The 17,036-nt window shown below is 31.0% G+C and overlaps 3 protein-coding genes and 2 non-coding genes across 6 annotated transcripts; 2 read left to right on the top strand and 3 right to left on the bottom strand.

Annotated features, from left to right (window-relative positions):
- Nucleotides 1-2,462: 2,462 nt before the first annotated feature.
- On the top strand, nt 2,463-5,708 carry BPC6 (basic pentacysteine 6). Of its 2 annotated transcripts, none has more exons than XM_016349286.3 (4): nt 2,463-2,742; nt 3,904-3,963; nt 4,122-4,269; nt 4,412-5,708. In XM_016349286.3, exons 3-4 carry the CDS (start codon nt 4,201-4,203, stop codon nt 5,360-5,362), a joined length of 1,020 nt encoding a protein of 339 aa, XP_016204772.1. In that variant the 5' UTR covers nt 2,463-2,742; nt 3,904-3,963; nt 4,122-4,200; the 3' UTR covers nt 5,363-5,708. The 2 variants fall into 2 exon arrangements, with proteins under 2 accessions (XP_016204772.1, XP_088347350.1); XM_088491224.1 differs by having other exon boundaries at nt 2,477-2,742; nt 4,165-4,269.
- A 653-nt stretch (nt 5,709-6,361) lies between these two features.
- On the bottom strand, nt 6,362-6,445 carry LOC148554393 (small nucleolar RNA R38). The gene has a single exon (XR_015888426.1). It is a non-coding gene; the product is annotated as a small nucleolar RNA R38 (small nucleolar RNA).
- Nucleotides 6,446-6,554: 109 nt separating this feature from the next.
- On the bottom strand, nt 6,555-6,641 carry LOC148554392 (small nucleolar RNA snoR20a). The gene has a single exon (XR_015886309.1). It is a non-coding gene; the product is annotated as a small nucleolar RNA snoR20a (small nucleolar RNA).
- A 2,096-nt stretch (nt 6,642-8,737) lies between these two features.
- Nucleotides 8,738-12,813, top strand: LOC107645296 (bZIP transcription factor 29). Its single transcript, XM_088490312.1, has 5 exons — nt 8,738-9,042; nt 9,379-10,626; nt 10,738-10,870; nt 10,994-11,078; nt 12,128-12,813. The coding sequence occupies exons 2-5, from the start codon at nt 9,413-9,415 to the stop codon at nt 12,205-12,207; spliced, it is 1,512 nt and encodes a 503-aa protein (XP_088346438.1). The 5' UTR covers nt 8,738-9,042; nt 9,379-9,412; the 3' UTR covers nt 12,208-12,813.
- Nucleotides 12,814-14,021: 1,208 nt separating this feature from the next.
- On the bottom strand, nt 14,022-17,036 carry LOC107646223 (cytochrome P450 83B1). Its single transcript, XM_088489336.1, has 2 exons — nt 16,084-17,036; nt 14,022-15,190 (listed from the first exon to the last, which is right to left on the bottom strand). Exons 1-2 carry the CDS (start codon nt 17,011-17,013, stop codon nt 14,576-14,578), a joined length of 1,545 nt encoding a protein of 514 aa, XP_088345462.1. The 5' UTR covers nt 17,014-17,036; the 3' UTR covers nt 14,022-14,575.

The following is a 17,036-nucleotide window of genomic DNA, read 5'->3' as shown; positions in this document are numbered from 1 at the left end:
AAAATAAAACTAAATATATATAGAGTATTTGTTTATAAAAAATAAAAAATAAAATAAAAAAAGATAAAATAAAATAATAAAATTAAAAATAAAACTAAATATATATAAAGTATTTGTTTAAAAAAATAGTTTAATAACAACTAATAATATAAAATAATAGATTGCTGAATAAAGTGTAGACATATCTCTCACTACATCAATGTCAATATCACCGTAGCGTATACATATCATCATCAAAAGAGCTATCATTCGAACTGTTACCCAATGCATCATCAGAAGAACTGTCATCCGAATTCGGTGGAACATCCGAACTCAAAAGTCAATGTTAATGTTCCATCTATCTAAGTATCCATAATGTTTAACAAAAGATAGATAAATGTTAATGCAGAAGAATTCATGCACAGTATCAATAAAGGTTAGTTTAATATTGATAGTAATTAATTATAATAAGAGTATATATAATTTTATAATCTTTTATTTTTTATTCATTAAAAATATCTATTAACATTATAATTAATTATAATGTACTCTTTATGTATTCTTAGTATTTAATTTATTCTAGATATTTAATATTGTATTAACATAGATATTTAAGATTATACAAAAATATAATTTTTTTATATAATTTTTTACAAATATAATTACAAAAAAAGATATTATTATACTTAAAATTTGGTGGTTTTTAGTTAAGTATATATTTTTTATAATTTTTTGTTATAATACTTTTAAAAAATCACAAAATAATATATATTTAACAAAAAATCATCTCATTTTTTTTAAATATGAAAATTCAATCTCTAATGTATTTTTTGAGAAATACATATTTAATGTTAGTTTTTTTGCAAGATTATCTAACATTAAATACGTATTTTTTAAAAATACATTAAAGATTGAATTTTGATACAATTTTTTATAAGCATGATTAAAAAGGACATATTATTATCCTTAAAATTTTGTGATTTTTCGTTAAGTATATATATTTATTTTGTAATTTTTTTTGTTAACAACTAATAATATTTTTAAAAATCACAAAAAATATATACTTAAAAAAATTACCAAATTTTAAAAATAATAATATCTCATTTTTTTTAAAATTATATTTGTAAAAAATCACATCAAAATTTGATTTTTAAAGTATTTTTTGTAAATATATATTTATTGTTAAATATTTTTGTTGCGTTTTTAAATTATTTAGAGGCATTTTTATGAATAGTAAAATTCGAATATATTTTTGTTCGTATTTAAATAATTCGAAGCTTTTGATAGTTAACTCTATTTATACATATAGGTATTAATTTCATATTATTAAATATTAAAAACTTAACTGTGATATTGTTTTTATAAATAAAATAGCATTAAATTTATGTTTTTTGTTTTTATTTTAATAACCTTGATGTAAAATTATAATTTAGATATTATTTTATTATATTAACATTTACCTCAACTTATTATAACTACGCATGACAATTCTAGAAAAGAAAACTATAATTTGCTAATAATAGCACTATATTTAGATAGTAAAAAATTAATAAAAAAGTTGCATTTGGTATCTTAACTCCCTTCATTAAAGTTAGTTTATTCTTGTTGTTAGAATAATAGTAATTTTAAAATGAATTAACTATTATTATTATTATTATTATTATTATTATTATTATTATTATTATTATTATTATTTGATCTCGGTGACATTAATTATTTAGAGGAAATTATTTAAACTTTAAAAATAAATAGAAAGTTTTTTGGTGCTGATCATAAAAGTAAATATGTGATGTTGACACTATGTGTTCAGGAAATATATTCTCTTTAGTTTTTTTAACACTTGACAGAATTTAAATTTCTCACTTTTGATTCTATAAGTGGGATCAGAAATAAATAAAAAAAATAATAATAAATAATTAGAATAAATACTACACACTATCTATTTTTTTTTATTGAAGAAGATCCATTCTCATATGTTTATATATTAGTGCGATATGTGTATGGAGACGGTTGACTTATGAAATGCTATTTTTGAGTTGGCTGTAAGCTACGTTAATGTTTTCGTTATCCATTTGGGAGAAGCATTATTAACTAATCGTTAGGTGTGTGGGCTGGTAAGAGACTAGATGGTGAAATTTAGGGCTTGGGCCCAATACATTAGTTTTTATTGTTGGCATGACTTGAATTTTCAAATTAAAAAAAAAAAAATACGAAGAACTTTGAAAAGAAAAAAAACGAAATAGTAGTATTGTACTAATTGTAGACTTGTAGTAATAATACAGTTAGAAACAATAAAAAAAAAATAGTACAGTTAGGAAAAAAGAATAATATTAATTATTTTAATATAATTAGATTCACAATATTTATTAATTAAAAATCTATATTTTCAAATTCTTAAATTTATATTTATCTATTTAATATAAATATATAATCGAATTATATTACTATAAAAATTATTTATGTCGTAAATCTATGCAGGAACTACATGAATATTAATATTAACATTTTTCAGAACCATGGAAAAAAGTTTTCATTCTCACCGTAGCATCCACCAAGTACGAAACAAAGAAAATTTGCAAAGACAACGCAGAAAACAATTTTACTCAGAAATTGGTGCAAAAAAAAAATAAAAAAATCTCCCATATCCAACACATTATCGGTTTTTTTTTTCTGCTGCAAAAATTAGGGTTTCGATCTTCTACTCTCTATGCTCTTATCTTCTTCAACTTTCTCTACTCGATCTTCTCGCCGATCTAAGTTCTCGTAAGTTTCATTTCATTCAACTCTTTTCTTATCAGCAGTTTCTCGCCTTCAATTTTAATTTTCTCTTTGTTTATAGCTTTTTTCTTTCGGATTACTATGTTTACATGTCCTCTCAGCAACTTCAATTTTTGTAGTTCTTCCATCTTCCAACTTCACGCAGTGATATTTTAAAATTGCGTTAATTTTTTGTTTCAGTTTATATAGTGTCGAGGTTTTAGAATCTCTTGTTGCTTGTTGCTTCCGATTTTTTTTTCCAGCTGGATCCGTGGTTTCAGGTAGAATTTGTCGAAATGCCAGAAATTGTGTTTTTAGATTTGATACGTTGACCTTGTTAAGTGGAATGTGGGTTGTGGTAGTAAGGTACTAAGATTTAGGGAAGTAATCACGAATTTGGTTTAATGTAATTAGCTACAGAATATGGTTATTTGAATTATTGCATATATGTAGTTTCTGTTGGGCCGATTTATGCTAAATCACTTGAACTTGAACTAGATTAATAGTAATTAAACTAGGTATAATTCAAGTATAATGTGTAAAGAAAATGGTTATTTAGACAATAAAAAGGGGATCTATCTTAACTACCTTTTATTTAAGTTTCAATTCACCATCATCATCATATACTCTTTATTTAATTTTCATTCGTGAATTTTCAGTGTTCATGTAGCCATCCCATTGTTAAAGAACTATTTTTGGTCTTGGGCGTGGAGTCACTTTGATTCATTTGGAATGTAGCTTGCAAAGCTTAACTATAACATTGCAAAGACTAAGTCAACTTTTCATTGACTGATAGTTAAAGTAGAACACACACAAATCTTGGATGATATACTTGCAACCCTTTTTTCCTGTCAACTACATGTACTCTGTAGTTGGTAGTATCACCTGAAAAGAACCTTACTTATGTTTTTCTCTTTTTAGTTTATTTTTGCAGTGTCTTTTCTTCCCTGCATTCTGTGTTGATCACAAAGATTTTTCAAACCAAACAATTACCTTTCTCCATCCCTCTGCACTGCCAAACCGCTTGTAGTTTTGCTCAAATTTAGTGCTTCTCTTCCTAATTTTTATGACAGATACCATTTGAGGGTTTATATGTGAGTGTTTTTCAGCTGGCATTATTTGCATGTCTGAATCCTTGTTGACTTACCAAATCACATTATTGTGTAGGAATAATTTTGATCAAGTGTTAATACATTCGTTGATTGTACAATCCAATGTATAGCCATGGTATGTATTTCAATTTATGCAGCATGTATTTTGGTTGGAGTTATTTGTGGAAGAATGTCTTCCTATACAATTTCCCGTGCCACAAGAAAAATGGAGGAAAAAGATGCTCCACTTATATCTCTATATAAAATATGACTAGCTAATTTATTGATATGCAGGACTCCGAGCAAATTAGTGTTTGATTAACCAAGTTCCAAACAGGTTGAGGAGACCTAGGGCCAATAGTTTGAGTTTCTGATGGATGATGCTGGGCACCGTGAAAATGGAAGGCACAAAGCAGATCAATATAAATCTAGCCCCGGACAGGTACATGAAAATCGTTCCTGTTCATAGATAACTTCATTACAAATTGTCTTTATGAACTAACAATTACCAAGTTGGACATGTTTTTCCTCCTCACACAAGGTGCTTTATTCTGATAATGTTGGTCTCGAAATTGCTATTGCAGTGGTTGATGCAACATCAGCCTTCTATGAAACAAATTATGGCTCTTATGGCTGAAAGGGATGCACTTATTCAAGAAAGAAACCTGGCTCTTTCTGAGAAGAAGGCAGCACTTGCAGAGCGCGACATGGCATTCCTGCAGCGGGATGCTGCAATCACAGAACGAAATAATGCTTTAATTGAACGAGACAATGCAATTGCTGCACTTCAATATCGTGAAAATTCCCTAACCAACAGCAGTATGCCGTCCTCATGCCCTCCTGGATGCCAAATCTCACGGGGTATCAAACATATGCATCATCCACAGCAACAAGTACACCACATGCCTAATAATATGGGTGACGGTTCTTACACTGCAAGGGAAATGCACACAAGTGATTCCCTCCCAACTGTGCCCATTCCTTCAGAGGCTGGGAAGTCCCGGCGAGGTAAACGACCAAAGGAGCCTAAGTCAGTTTCACCAAATAAGAAGGCTTCAAAAGGTACTAGAAAGGTGAAGAGGGATGACGAAGATACTCACAAGATGATGTTTGGCAAGGCTAATGAATGGAAGAGTAGTCAGGAAATGATTAATGGGAGCGAAGACCTTAACAAGCAGTTAGAGGTGACAAAGGCCGATTGGAAATCCCAGGACTTGGCATTGAACCAAGTTGCGTACGATGAGTCGACAATGCCAGCTCCCGGGTGTTCTTGTACTGGTGTTCTGAGGCAGTGTTACAAATGGGGAAATGGAGGTTGGCAATCTGCTTGTTGCACAACCACCCTTTCAGTGTATCCCCTTCCAGCAGTTCCTAACAAGAGGCATGCTCGGATAGGTGGCCGGAAAATGAGTGGAAGTGCTTTCAATAAGCTGCTTAGTCGGCTTGCTACTGAGGGTCATGATCTGTCAAACCCAGTTGACCTCAAGGACCATTGGGCCAAACATGGTACAAATCGGTATATCACGATAAAGTAGATCACCAGCAGTTGCGCCGCTGGTGTAGCATTCCGTATCATGATATGTAGAGTCCACAATTGATGGATTCTAAAGTCATGGATGAAAAATAAGGCCATTATATAAAGTTTCATCTATGATTGAATCTGCCTAAATGGTCTGTGGCAGGGTAGAAACATGGGCATGTAAAAAAAGGTTACATTATGGATAAATAGCTCTAAATTGTCTTGATTAGTGCATCTAGTCATCAAACTCAAATAATTTTAGAGCCATGTGCTGTTTGTGGTCACGAACGATTCTAACAAATACTCAATTATTCTGTAGAATTGATGTATATGTAAAATTTCTTTCGGGTTTGTTGTTTTTCTGTTGTTTGTTCGTAGCTACATCTTTAGGTGGTAGTATTAATGTATGGCTGAATTTGGCAACTGATGCCCTTTCATGCTTCTGTAAATGTTCATGATGATGGAAACAATGAGAAGCGCGATAATGTAATGATTTTCCATCTGCAAATTCCTTAGCACCATTCTAAGATTGCTATTTATTTGGCAACGCTTTAAATTATACAGCTTGTTTATAAATCATCTATGCAATTTCTTTACACTTATCATAACAAAGTTCTTTTTCTTACACAACTGAGGGCGTACCCATTAGCTAATATCTATTAGGTAGAAACATCATAATCTTTTACTTGGCTTCAATTTGAAGTTGGCATAGTATTGAATAATCTTGTTCCAATAGATTTTACTGACCATACCTGTAAAAATGCTCTAACAAATACAATAGCTGCAACACAAAAGAACTTGGTTAAAAAGGATTTTTTAATCCAACTTAAGTACAAAAATTAAAGGTCATAAAAATTTAATTAAATCATCATCATCATCATCATCGTTATCATTATTATTATTATTGTTAAAAACAATGTAAAACAGTAAAGTACAAAACACAAAACAAGGTACTAATGAATCATGAGCCAAGCCTCAACTAAAGTACCCTAATTGTTTGCATATGTAATAATCAGTGCGTGTCAGATTACAAAATTTCATCACCTGCTATATCAGCCAGGGATAACTGTAAAATTATATTTCTCATCATCCACAGCACGACACCAATAAATCCATTATTAAAATGTTGTTCAACATAAACCAAAAATCTCACTTGAAAAGAAGAGCCTTAGAAATTATAAACCTAAGGTTGTGAATCAATTTTTGTAGCCTCAGACCGTCCTAGTTCAAAAAATGTTTCAACACATTAAATGCAATAACATTGCACTTCTGAATTATACAACTGCATCATAGGCTATAGATATAACAATCCTTAGTTAGCTTAATTCAACGAAAATTAAGAACATCGAATTTTTAGAATTAAATAAAATAAACCTTTTTTTTTCAAATTACAGTAGGGTATATAAAGACGTAAACAAAAAGAGAACTAATTTTAAGAACATGAACGTGAGAAAGTGGCATCAGATCTTCCTATTCAAATGAAGCTATTCACTGCACTCAAAGGATTTGAGCTCTCAGCATTTCGAAAGATTCGTCATTTGGCCGAATATACGAAAAACGCAAACAGAAAAACCAAAATCTTAACAGAATCAACAAATTGATTGAACGAACAGAACAACGGAAGTGGGAGCAGAGAAGAGGAACTCAGATAGGAATTAGGGTTTGCGTTTGGATGAAAGAGGCAAGAGCTTCCATTTATAGGAGAAGGGTATAAACGGGGTTCGCTGATTTGAAGAATTTAATCGACGGTAGTGATTTGTTGCAAGGGGATCAATTAAGTAAACGCTCAAAGTTTGACTGTTTGATTTTGGGCTTGGGCCAAGTCTGCAAAGAAGAATTTGTTGACGTAAATTATGGTAGATTTTTCTCTCTAACGAATTTTCAGTCTCAGGCCAAACAATAAAAGTCATACCGTAGTTGCCACTTCATTTTGAGTTTAAAAGAGAGATTGAGACTAAAAAACAGAATTAAAAAACAAAAATTGAGAGACAGACATTAAATAAATTTTTTATATTATGTTTGATGTTAAAAAAATTTGTTAAGTTAGATTTAGAATTTAAAAAATAAAATAAAAAATATTGAAAAGTTAGATTTAAATTTAAGGCCCATTTTTAATTGTTTAATTATTGAATTCTTTTTTTTTATATAAAAAAAACCTTCGGATCCAAGGCTCAAGAGCCCAATTTATATGTGCAGTCAAAATAACCGATCCAATTTAAATTTCGAACTTATTAGCGCTTTTTTTATTAGGGTGTTTGCGATTTAGATTCGATTTAATTTTAAAGGTCTGTTAACTAATAAATTATTGTATATACAAAACAGAATTTAAACTTTCGATATTTGTTTATACGAATAAATAAACTGACTAATCAACTAATTAAATTGATCGTTTTATTTTCAATTTGAATTGAAGTGAATTGAATAAACAATTTAATTTAAATTTTGGATCATTTAAATTTGTACGCCCTACCTTTCATTTCATGTCTTAAAACCAAAATATAAAGCGACATGAATATTAAATTAAGTTTCCTTTAGGGTGAGTTGCCTAATCCCTTTGGATTTTAAATCAATTAGATATACCTAATACTCACCATGACTTAGTGACTAATAAACAAGTTTCCCATAACAGTGGCGGATAATAAGGAAATGGTAAACATCTTTGGATATTTTCCCATAACTAAATATCAACAAATATTGAGGAACACAAATTTAAACAAAATGTTTTTGTTATATTATACTATCTGTTTTACAAATATCTATTTACAAATTAGAGGTAAATATTAAATTAGTATTTAAAATATTAAAATGTTACTTGATTTTTGTTATTAATAAAATAATTTTTAAAAGATTTTTAAATTTGACAAAATCACCCAACTATAAAAGAATGACTTTACAGTGAATGTAACTCGAAAAAGGAGAGCTCTAATGATAACAGAGAACTTCGACGATGTTTTTGACGACCTTTTTTTGTGTTTGTTGCTTATTCTTCTTTAATCATAATCGGGTGATTTTGTTAAATTTTAAAATTTTTTAGGATTATTTTGTCAGTAACAAACATCAGATACTATTTTATTAACATCAAAATTTTTCAAATACCAAATTAGTATTTATCTCTTACAAATTATTATATTAACAAAAATACAATATTTTATATTAGGCTATAGCTACTTAAATAATCATATAAACAAATAAATCTACATAGATAATAATATTTTTTATCCGCAATTAAAGGTGAAGACCCATATATAATTATTTTTTATAGGAAGATATTAATTAAAAATCGCTAAATAATTTAATAAAATTATGACATATCAATAATTTTTAACTATGAAAAGAAAAAAGAAAGCCAATAAGTTATACCTCAAATGTCCATACTCAATTAAAAGATTCCGGATTATTTTGGTTAAAAAAAAAAAGGAAGGAAGAAACAATAAGCGCGTCTGACTGAATGAGGTAGACAAGAAAAGGCAACAGGAGAAAGGCACTTGATCATCTGCTCTTCACACTCTGCACTCTTCACACTTTGATACACACAGCAATCTTCATCCACCAACACTTCCTTCTCTCTTCTCCTTTCAAGTTTTCTTCTTTCTTTCTCTACTCTTCCTTTTTCGTTGTCTAAACCTCTTTCCCTTCTTCTCTTTGTTCTTTTGACTCTCTCTCTGGTGCTGCAAAGTTAGGGTTTCCTATGACCAGGTACACTACCCTTTTCATTTCTTCAATTACTTGCTTGCTGTAATTTCAGCTCAGGTATTAGCAATTGCCAACTTCTGCTTATTCTTCATGTGTTGATTGCTTGCTTGATTTCTTGTTAGCTAGTTTTAAGTTTGTTGGAATTTGAAATTCGGTTACTGATTAAGCATTTTGTTACTAGCTGATTCTGTTTTCTGGTTTAGCTTCTTGGACCTTAGTTAGTTTTCTGCTTCTTTGTGAAGTATGAGGAATCATCAATATTGAAAGAATATTCAGTTTTCTGCTACCGAATTCAGGATTCTGATATGCTCTTTTGCAACATTTGATATTTGTATGCAGCATTCCACAGTGGGAACTGTAGTGGTGTGGGTCAATGGAATCTTTTGATCAAAGAAACAATAGTGGAGTATTTGGTTCTTCAGCTGCAGTTCCTAGACCACCATCGAACAATAACAGATTGAATGCTTTTAATCAGATGGGTGCAGGTGGCTCTGAGAATCCGAAGCCGGGTATTGGTATACCGCCATCACACCCTAGTACCAATTTGCCATATTCTCAGTATATAGCTTCTCAAAACCAACACCATTTAGGTTCTCAGAGACTGCGTTCGCCCAATTTGAGCCCAGGGTCATCATCATCTTCGTCGCATTCGAGGTCTATGTCCCAACCCTCATTCTTTTCCCTTGATTCCTTGCCACCATTGAGCCCTTTGACTTATCGAGACCCTGTTGCTTCTCCGGTGCCAGCTGCAACCTCTTTTGGTGATTCGGTCGCAATGGATGTGTCTATGGAGGAAAATTTAGGTTCTACTCATACTGCGCCATCTTTGACCGCCAACAGAGGTCATAGTCTTCCTCCTCGCAAGGGGCACAGGCGCAGCAATAGTGATTCCCCTTTAGGAATATCCGGTCTTGTTCAATCTTATTCTCAGTCAGTTCCTACTAAGAATGTGAGCGACCGGGACAATTTGGTCTCCAAAGGAGAAAACACTGGTTTTGAGAAGCCAATTCAGTTAGTTTTAAAGGAGCCAAGTAAGGATATGGTCCATTTTGACTGCTTTACTGGAGAAGCTATGGGCAAGAAAGAGGATTGCATAGATGATTTATTTAATGCGTACATGAATTTGGATAACATACAAAATATGAACTTTCCTGGCATGGAAGATAAGGATTTGGATAGCAGAACTAGTGGTTCAAAGACGGTTGAAAGTAGTGACAATGAAGTAGAAAGTCATGCGAATGGAAAGACAACTTATGCTCAGGGAGCAACTTCAAGCTATAAAGAAGAACGGAAGGAGGGTATCAAGAGGGGTTCTAGTGGAGACATTGCACCGGTAGGCCGACACCGGAGAAGCTTTTCATTGGATAGTTCCATCGGGGATTTTCAGCTTGAAGATGAATCTTCTAAGCTGCCTCCTTTGCAAAATCGATTTGGTCAACACTCGCCTAGCAATTCAATAGATGGTAAAACATCTGACACCAGTATAGAGTTTGTAAAGCGTGAATTCAGCTCAGATGAGTTAAAGAAAATAATGGAAAGTGACAAGCTCACTGAGATTGCCATGGCGGATCCAAAGCGTGCAAAACGGTGAATTTTGTACCTTGCCTTTTATAACTAGTCGTCCCTCTCTTTTGAGAAAAAGAAAATTATGACAAATTCACTATCATAATTCATTGCATTTATTATATACTTGTCTAGGATTTTGGCTAATCGTGTCTCAGCTGCTCGGTCAAAGGAAAGGAAAACACGATATATTTCTGAACTGGAGCATAAGGTGCAAACTCTTCAGGCAGAAACAACCTCATTGTCTACTCAATTTACTAAACTACAGGTGAATATCTTCTGAGATGAGCTTATGTTACTTTGGTTTCTCAGTTTTATTCTATTACCATCGATCACTTATACTAATTTTTTTTCTACTTTTTTTCTCCCCCTGCGTTATTCTTGTCTCCAGATGGATAATTCAGAGCTTAAAAGTTTGAATAATGAGTACAAATTGAAGCTTCAAGCCTTGGAACAACAGTCCCAACTGAAAGATGGTATGCGTAAATATTTTCCTTCTACACTATGTATTATAACTAGCCCAAAACCGATCTAACTTTTGTAGAGTGTAACCTTGATTTGAAGTGGATAATTGTGTCATTTCTTTCAATTATGTGTGACAACAATCTTCACTCTATGCCTTTGTGTCTTTGTTCAATTAAGTTTGCTGATTATCAATTTTTTGAAATGTTTAATGTGAATTAGCAGAGTATGAAAGGTTTTTATTTTTTTAATCCAACCATGCCTTTTTGATTCATCTTGACGAATTCTTGTTTTTTGGAACCCTAGTGTAACTCTCACCAATATTGTATATCTTGGAAGTTGCTTGCATGTTATAACCCCCTTCAAAATTGTTTATAAAGATTAAAGAATGCTGTATTCTGGTTATAGTTGATTGGCCTGATTTTTCTTCAATAGATGCAGTTGCTCAAAACGTTCATGTTGCAAAAATTTATGCAAGTCAGTTGTTGTCTATTTAAATGTTCTCTCTTTAGTTTCTGCTACTCTTTTTATATCATTTTTGTATCAAATTTTACAGGGGTAATGCATGACAGCCGTTACTTTGAAGTGATGCTTTTTCTTTATAAGTTTGATACCTACTATAATAAAGATAATTGTTATTTAAATATTCAATCAAATATAACTTTGATCACAATCATATTCGTAATTCATGATTGGGGATGTGGCTTGCAAAATTCTAAATGTTTGGATTTAGTCCCCATCGTTAATTTGTCTTTGTTAATACAGACATTAACACAATCAGGATGTGATATTCTTAAGTTAGATTTCAGTTTGTCAGTTAGTATTTAACAATGACAAATTAATGGCATGGACCAAAACCAAAAGTTTTAATTTTTGTGTATCAAAAATAAACTACAAGGACTAAAACCAAAAATAATAAATTCTGTGGCTATAAAACTTATTTAACCCTAGATTTTTTAACTATGATAATGATACTTTTAGGGTGTGGGGGGTCCAATTAAGCATTCAAGGCTTACATTTCATTTCGACAACTGTGTAACAATTTGTGTCCTTATTTTCACAGCTTTGAATGAGACCTTGGATGCTGAAGTTCGGCGATTAAGGCGCACTGTCGCAAATCTTGGTGGAGATCCCCTCCTCTAAATTTTCCAAACAGCCATGCTCCAGAAGAGCCAAAGCCACAGCCACAGCCGCAGCCGCGGTCGCATTCGTTTCTACCCGACGCATTGAAATCACATTTGTTGCCTGCATTTTAGGTCCATTATATTCATTTAATTTGTTTGTTTCTCAGTGTTAACTTATACTTGGAACACCTTTTCATGTTAGTGAACATAGCCCCCACTCCCTTTTCTTACCTATCATTGATTGTTCCATATTTTAGTTGAATCAAAAGCTCCATTGAAGAATCTCAAGACTTCACCATACAAAATGGCTGCTTTTATGTTGTGTTGGGATCATTGTGATGATACCTATAAGTTTCTTAGTATTCCCATTCATGGTTGTATTATGGTACCGTTTAGAATTTTAATTAGTGGTGGAGAAGACCAAGAAAATATATAGGCAATTATTAGGGGGGAAAAGGATTTTATTGGTTTGTTTATAGCCATAATTTATAGATTACAATGGTTTAATCTCTAGCTGATTTTTCTTGGTGGATAAATTTTGGGTATTATTGTTCTTGCAAGTTTTATATATAGCAACCGCAACTTTCAAATTTGTTATCATATATAGTCTGCAATTAGATAACCATCTTCCTTGGCAAATTTCTATAGAATTCTTTTCCTTTTAAGATATGTTATTTGGTAACTCAAATATTCCATTGTCATCTTTATATTTTTGGTACATTTAGATTAATATATTAGACATATTTATGTTTATATATATGTAATGTTTAGATGTATAATTTTTTAATGTTAAAAAAAAGTGAAGTGATAATTAAGTAGAAATGGAGGGACTAGTTATTTTGTTACTAGTGATAAAAACAAAAACCATTATAGATAACTCCAGATGACTATTAAAATGTTCAAGATACAATTTCTCATCCGTCTCTATCATAAATTCATAACTAATTTTTCTTTCACGAAAACCATTGATTGACATTGAAACGTGTTATGTGGGAAAATAGTGCAAGGATGTTCTTTTCTTATTTTAGAATTAAGGGGGGGGGGGGGGGGGTCGGGGTCGGTGGGCTAAAGATGTTGATTGATATCGGAATGGTTTATTTGATGAATCCAATTTTGAAGTATAGTTGGTTGGTATAAAATAATTTTATATGTGTAATTCATTACGTGATAATACATTAATAAAAATAATTATTTTTTGTATTGACTATATCAACTGTCATCTAAAAGAACGGATGTAATTGTACGATTATGTAAAATATTATACACTATCAGTGTATTAAAATTAAATTTATTTTATTTCAAGATAATTTACATAAATAAATTAAATAAGAAAAAAATTTAAATAAGAAAAAAATTACATAGATGTCTTAAATTGAATTTTAATATATGCATGTTTCATTTGACTCTGTAAATTGAATCAAATAAATTTGATTTACACTTTTTCGATTTACTACTAATATAGCTAATTCAATTTACTATGTATATATTGTAAAGTAGTAAATCGAATCAACATTAAAAAAATATAAATCAAATTTATTTGATTCGATTTACAAAGAGTCAAACAAGATTCAACTTAAAATATTTATGTAATTTTTTTTTCTCATCCAATTTATGTATGTAAATTATCCTTTATATCATAAAAGAAAAATATAAATATTTTTAAAAAATATATACCGATAAATAATTATTTTATTTTATTTATTAAAAAAATCCCAAACTAAATATCTTTATAAACATGTATTAGCCTCTCCTAAAAGAATACCAACACAAGGTTATAATATAAATATACTAAATTCATAGAAAACTTGATCATTAGTGAGTGTCATCAATTACTCTTATCATAATCCAAGCTTTTTTAATTTAATTGCTAAAAATAAAAATAAAAAACCCTTATAATTTGCACTAATATTTAACAAAAACTTGTGTGTTGTATACATGAGTATATAAAAATACCATGCTAAATATCAATCCTAGGAAGGCACGTGCACACAACTAACTTTAAGGTAGTGTTTGTTTTGAGGTACTGAGATAGAGATTGGAAGATTGAAACTCAGTATCATGTTTGTTGATTCAAAGACTGATACTAAAATTTTTGTTTCTGTCTCTAAAATTTCAGTATTTCAGTACCTCCAAAAAGTGAGGACACAGAAGACTAAAATTTTTAGAGATAGAGATTAAAACTTTAATAATATTTTATACCTAAAATACCTTCATTTCAATTAGTTAATTCCAATTTTACCTTTTGTACAAATTAAATTAGAATTTCATTTTTGTTTCAATTTCTGTCTTTCACTCTACACCAAACAAAATATGGAAATTTATTTCAATTTCTGTCTCTTAATCTCTGTCTCTCAGTCTTTCCGTCTCTGTCTCTCTGCAAACACTATCTAAGGTACATGTTTCTTGGCCACAAGAAAAAGATCGTTTTTCTTGTGCATGGTTATCCCTGGCTTCACTTGCGTGTCAAACATTTCTTCATTGTCAAACCCAATTGGCAAACTCCAATCAAATGAGTGAACAAGATTTGCTAATGCAATTTCTATGGTAACCAACCCCATGTTCATGGCAGGGCAAATTCTTCTTCCACTACCAAATGGAATTAGCTCAAAATCATTCCCTTTGAGATCTATTGGATTCTCAATGAATCTTTCAGGACAAAACTCTTCTGGGTCTTTCCAATTCTTGGGGTCCCTTGCTATGGCCCATGCATTAACATAGACTAAAGTTTTTGGTTTTATTTCATAACCTTCTATGTTGCATGTTTCAATTGTTTCTCTTGGTAAGAGTAGTGGTGATGGTGGGAACATTCTTAGTGTTTCCTTTATTACTGCTTTGAGATATGGAAGCCTTTGAATGTCATCTTCATTTATGAAATCTTTGTCTCCAAATAAACCTCTAATTTCACTTTGAAGCTTTTTCATAGCTTTAGGGTTCTTCAAAAGTTCATTCATTGCCCAAACTGTTGTACCTGCACTTGGGTCTGTTCCAGCTATAAAGATGTTCTGCATTCACATTCAACGATCATGTTAGATCTAATTCCATAGCACATATTGTATTTATTTGAAAGACTATGCTGTCTGTACACTAAAATCAGCCATCAAAATTAACTATTAGTATAAAATACACGTTCAAATATAAATACACATTGAAAATAAATTAAACCACACATATATTTATATACAAATACATTGTGGTAACTGATTTTAATGTACAAATAAAACTTTTATTATTTAAAAATGTTTTTAACGAAAATCTAGTTGAATTCAAGTGTAAGCCATATCAGATGACAGACCAAAGCTTCTAAAATAAGAGAAAGTTAGTAAAATGAAAAAAGTGAGAATCTAATTTCTCTTGAATTATAGAACAAATATTCCCACCATAAAAATTACAAATTCAATTATGACTAACTCATTATTTTGTGGTTAAATTATACGGTTGTTCTCTATACTTTTAGTGAAATTACAAATTGGTTCCTACACTTTAAAAATTTGTAATTGGGTCTCTAAAGATAATTAAAATTTGCAATTTAGTCCCTGTCGTTCAAAAAATATTTGATTTAATAGAATATTCTTAGTATATTTTCTATTTTAACAGAATATTCTCAGCATATTTTGAAAATATTTTGTTAAATCAACACTTTTTGACTGGCGGAAACTAAATTGTAGATTTTAATTCTCTTTAGGAACTCAATTACAAATTTTTAAAGTATAGGGACTAATTTACAATAATTTCACTGAAAGTGTAGAGACTAACTGTATAATTTTATTTTGTCGCTTTATAATTTTTCTCATTTTAATTTTTTTTTCTAATTAAATAAATTAAATTCAATAACCAATAATAATTTCTTTTAACTAAAGCAAAAAATATTAAAAAGATGCTAGCTATAATTACTTACCATGAGCACAGCTTTTATATGATCTAGAGTGAGATCAAAGGAGAGTGAGTGATCATTCATCATCTCTAGAAAGATATCAATGATGTCTTTAACTTGTTGCTCATTGGATTTATTAGCCCTAGCTGAATCCATATGGTCAAAGATAACTTTTTCATAGAACTTGTCCAATTCCTTGAAGTTCTTATCTAGCCTCCAAAGTGTTCCTCTAAGCCAATCAACCCACCCCAAAATGGGAAAATGATCTGAAAAGTAAAACTCAACCAACAATGCTTGAGCCTCATTTAGCAACACTTGCAACTTGCTCCTTTGGCCACACCCTAATTCTTCATCAACAACATGGTACTCATTACCATACTCTTTCCCAAAAGCAACCCTACATATCAAAGTGTTGGTAAAAAACATCAAAGTGTCACTCAAGTTTACAACTTTGTTTGAATCTTCATGTTGGGATATCCTCCTAATCATGTTTGCAACCTCTTGTTCTCTAAAGGGTCTAAAAGAATGGACCCTTTGAGAGCTAAAAAGGTGCAAAACACAAAGCTTCTTCATCTCTCTCCAATAAGGGCTATAAGGTGCAAAACCTAAGTCCAAGCCATTATATGACAATTTCCTTAGGCCTAAGTAAGGTGGCCTACTTGCAAATTTGAGGTCATGTGTCTTTAACACTTCTTTGGCTAATTTTGATGAGGAAATAACAAGAGCTTGGGTTGAACCAAGTTTGAAGGACATGATGGGGCCATAGTGTTTGGAGAGTTCTCTAAAATAGTGATGTGGGGATTTGGCATCAAGTTGGTGGAGATTTCCAATTAGAGGAAGGCCTTTAGGGCCAGGAGGAAGTGGTGTTCTTGATCTTGTTCTTGTGTTTCTTTGTGTGATAATGAAGAGAACAAAGATGGATACTAAACTTAGAATAACAACTAGGCTCTCCATCTTGCAAACATACAAATTCTATC

This window comes from Arachis ipaensis, chromosome B6 (assembly GCF_059453495.1).
Source record: "Arachis ipaensis isolate K30076 ecotype BB chromosome B6, ASM5945349v1, whole genome shotgun sequence".
Taxonomy (NCBI): Eukaryota; Viridiplantae; Streptophyta; class Magnoliopsida; order Fabales; family Fabaceae; genus Arachis; species Arachis ipaensis.
This window is presented reverse-complemented; position numbering and strand designations above follow the sequence as displayed.

Excerpts from the sequence above, each read along its gene's own strand:
- BPC6 (XM_016349286.3), top strand. The coding sequence starts at position 4,201 with ATGGATGATGCTGGGCACCGTGAAAATGGAAGGCACAAAGCAGATCAA. Across the intron at positions 4,270-4,411 it reads ATAAATCTAGCCCCGGACAG|TGGTTGATGCAACATCAGCC; the intron begins GTACATGAAAAT and ends TTGCTATTGCAG.
- LOC107646223 (XM_088489336.1), bottom strand. The coding sequence starts at position 17,013 with ATGGAGAGCCTAGTTGTTATTCTAAGTTTAGTATCCATCTTTGTTCTC. Across the intron at positions 15,191-16,083 it reads ATATAAAAGCTGTGCTCATG|AACATCTTTATAGCTGGAAC; the intron begins GTAAGTAATTAT and ends ATGTGAATGCAG.
- LOC107645296 (XM_088490312.1), top strand. The coding sequence starts at position 9,413 with ATGGAATCTTTTGATCAAAGAAACAATAGTGGAGTATTTGGTTCTTCA. Across the intron at positions 10,871-10,993 it reads CTCAATTTACTAAACTACAG|ATGGATAATTCAGAGCTTAA; the intron begins GTGAATATCTTC and ends TCTTGTCTCCAG. Across the intron at positions 11,079-12,127 it reads ACAGTCCCAACTGAAAGATG|CTTTGAATGAGACCTTGGAT; the intron begins GTATGCGTAAAT and ends TTATTTTCACAG.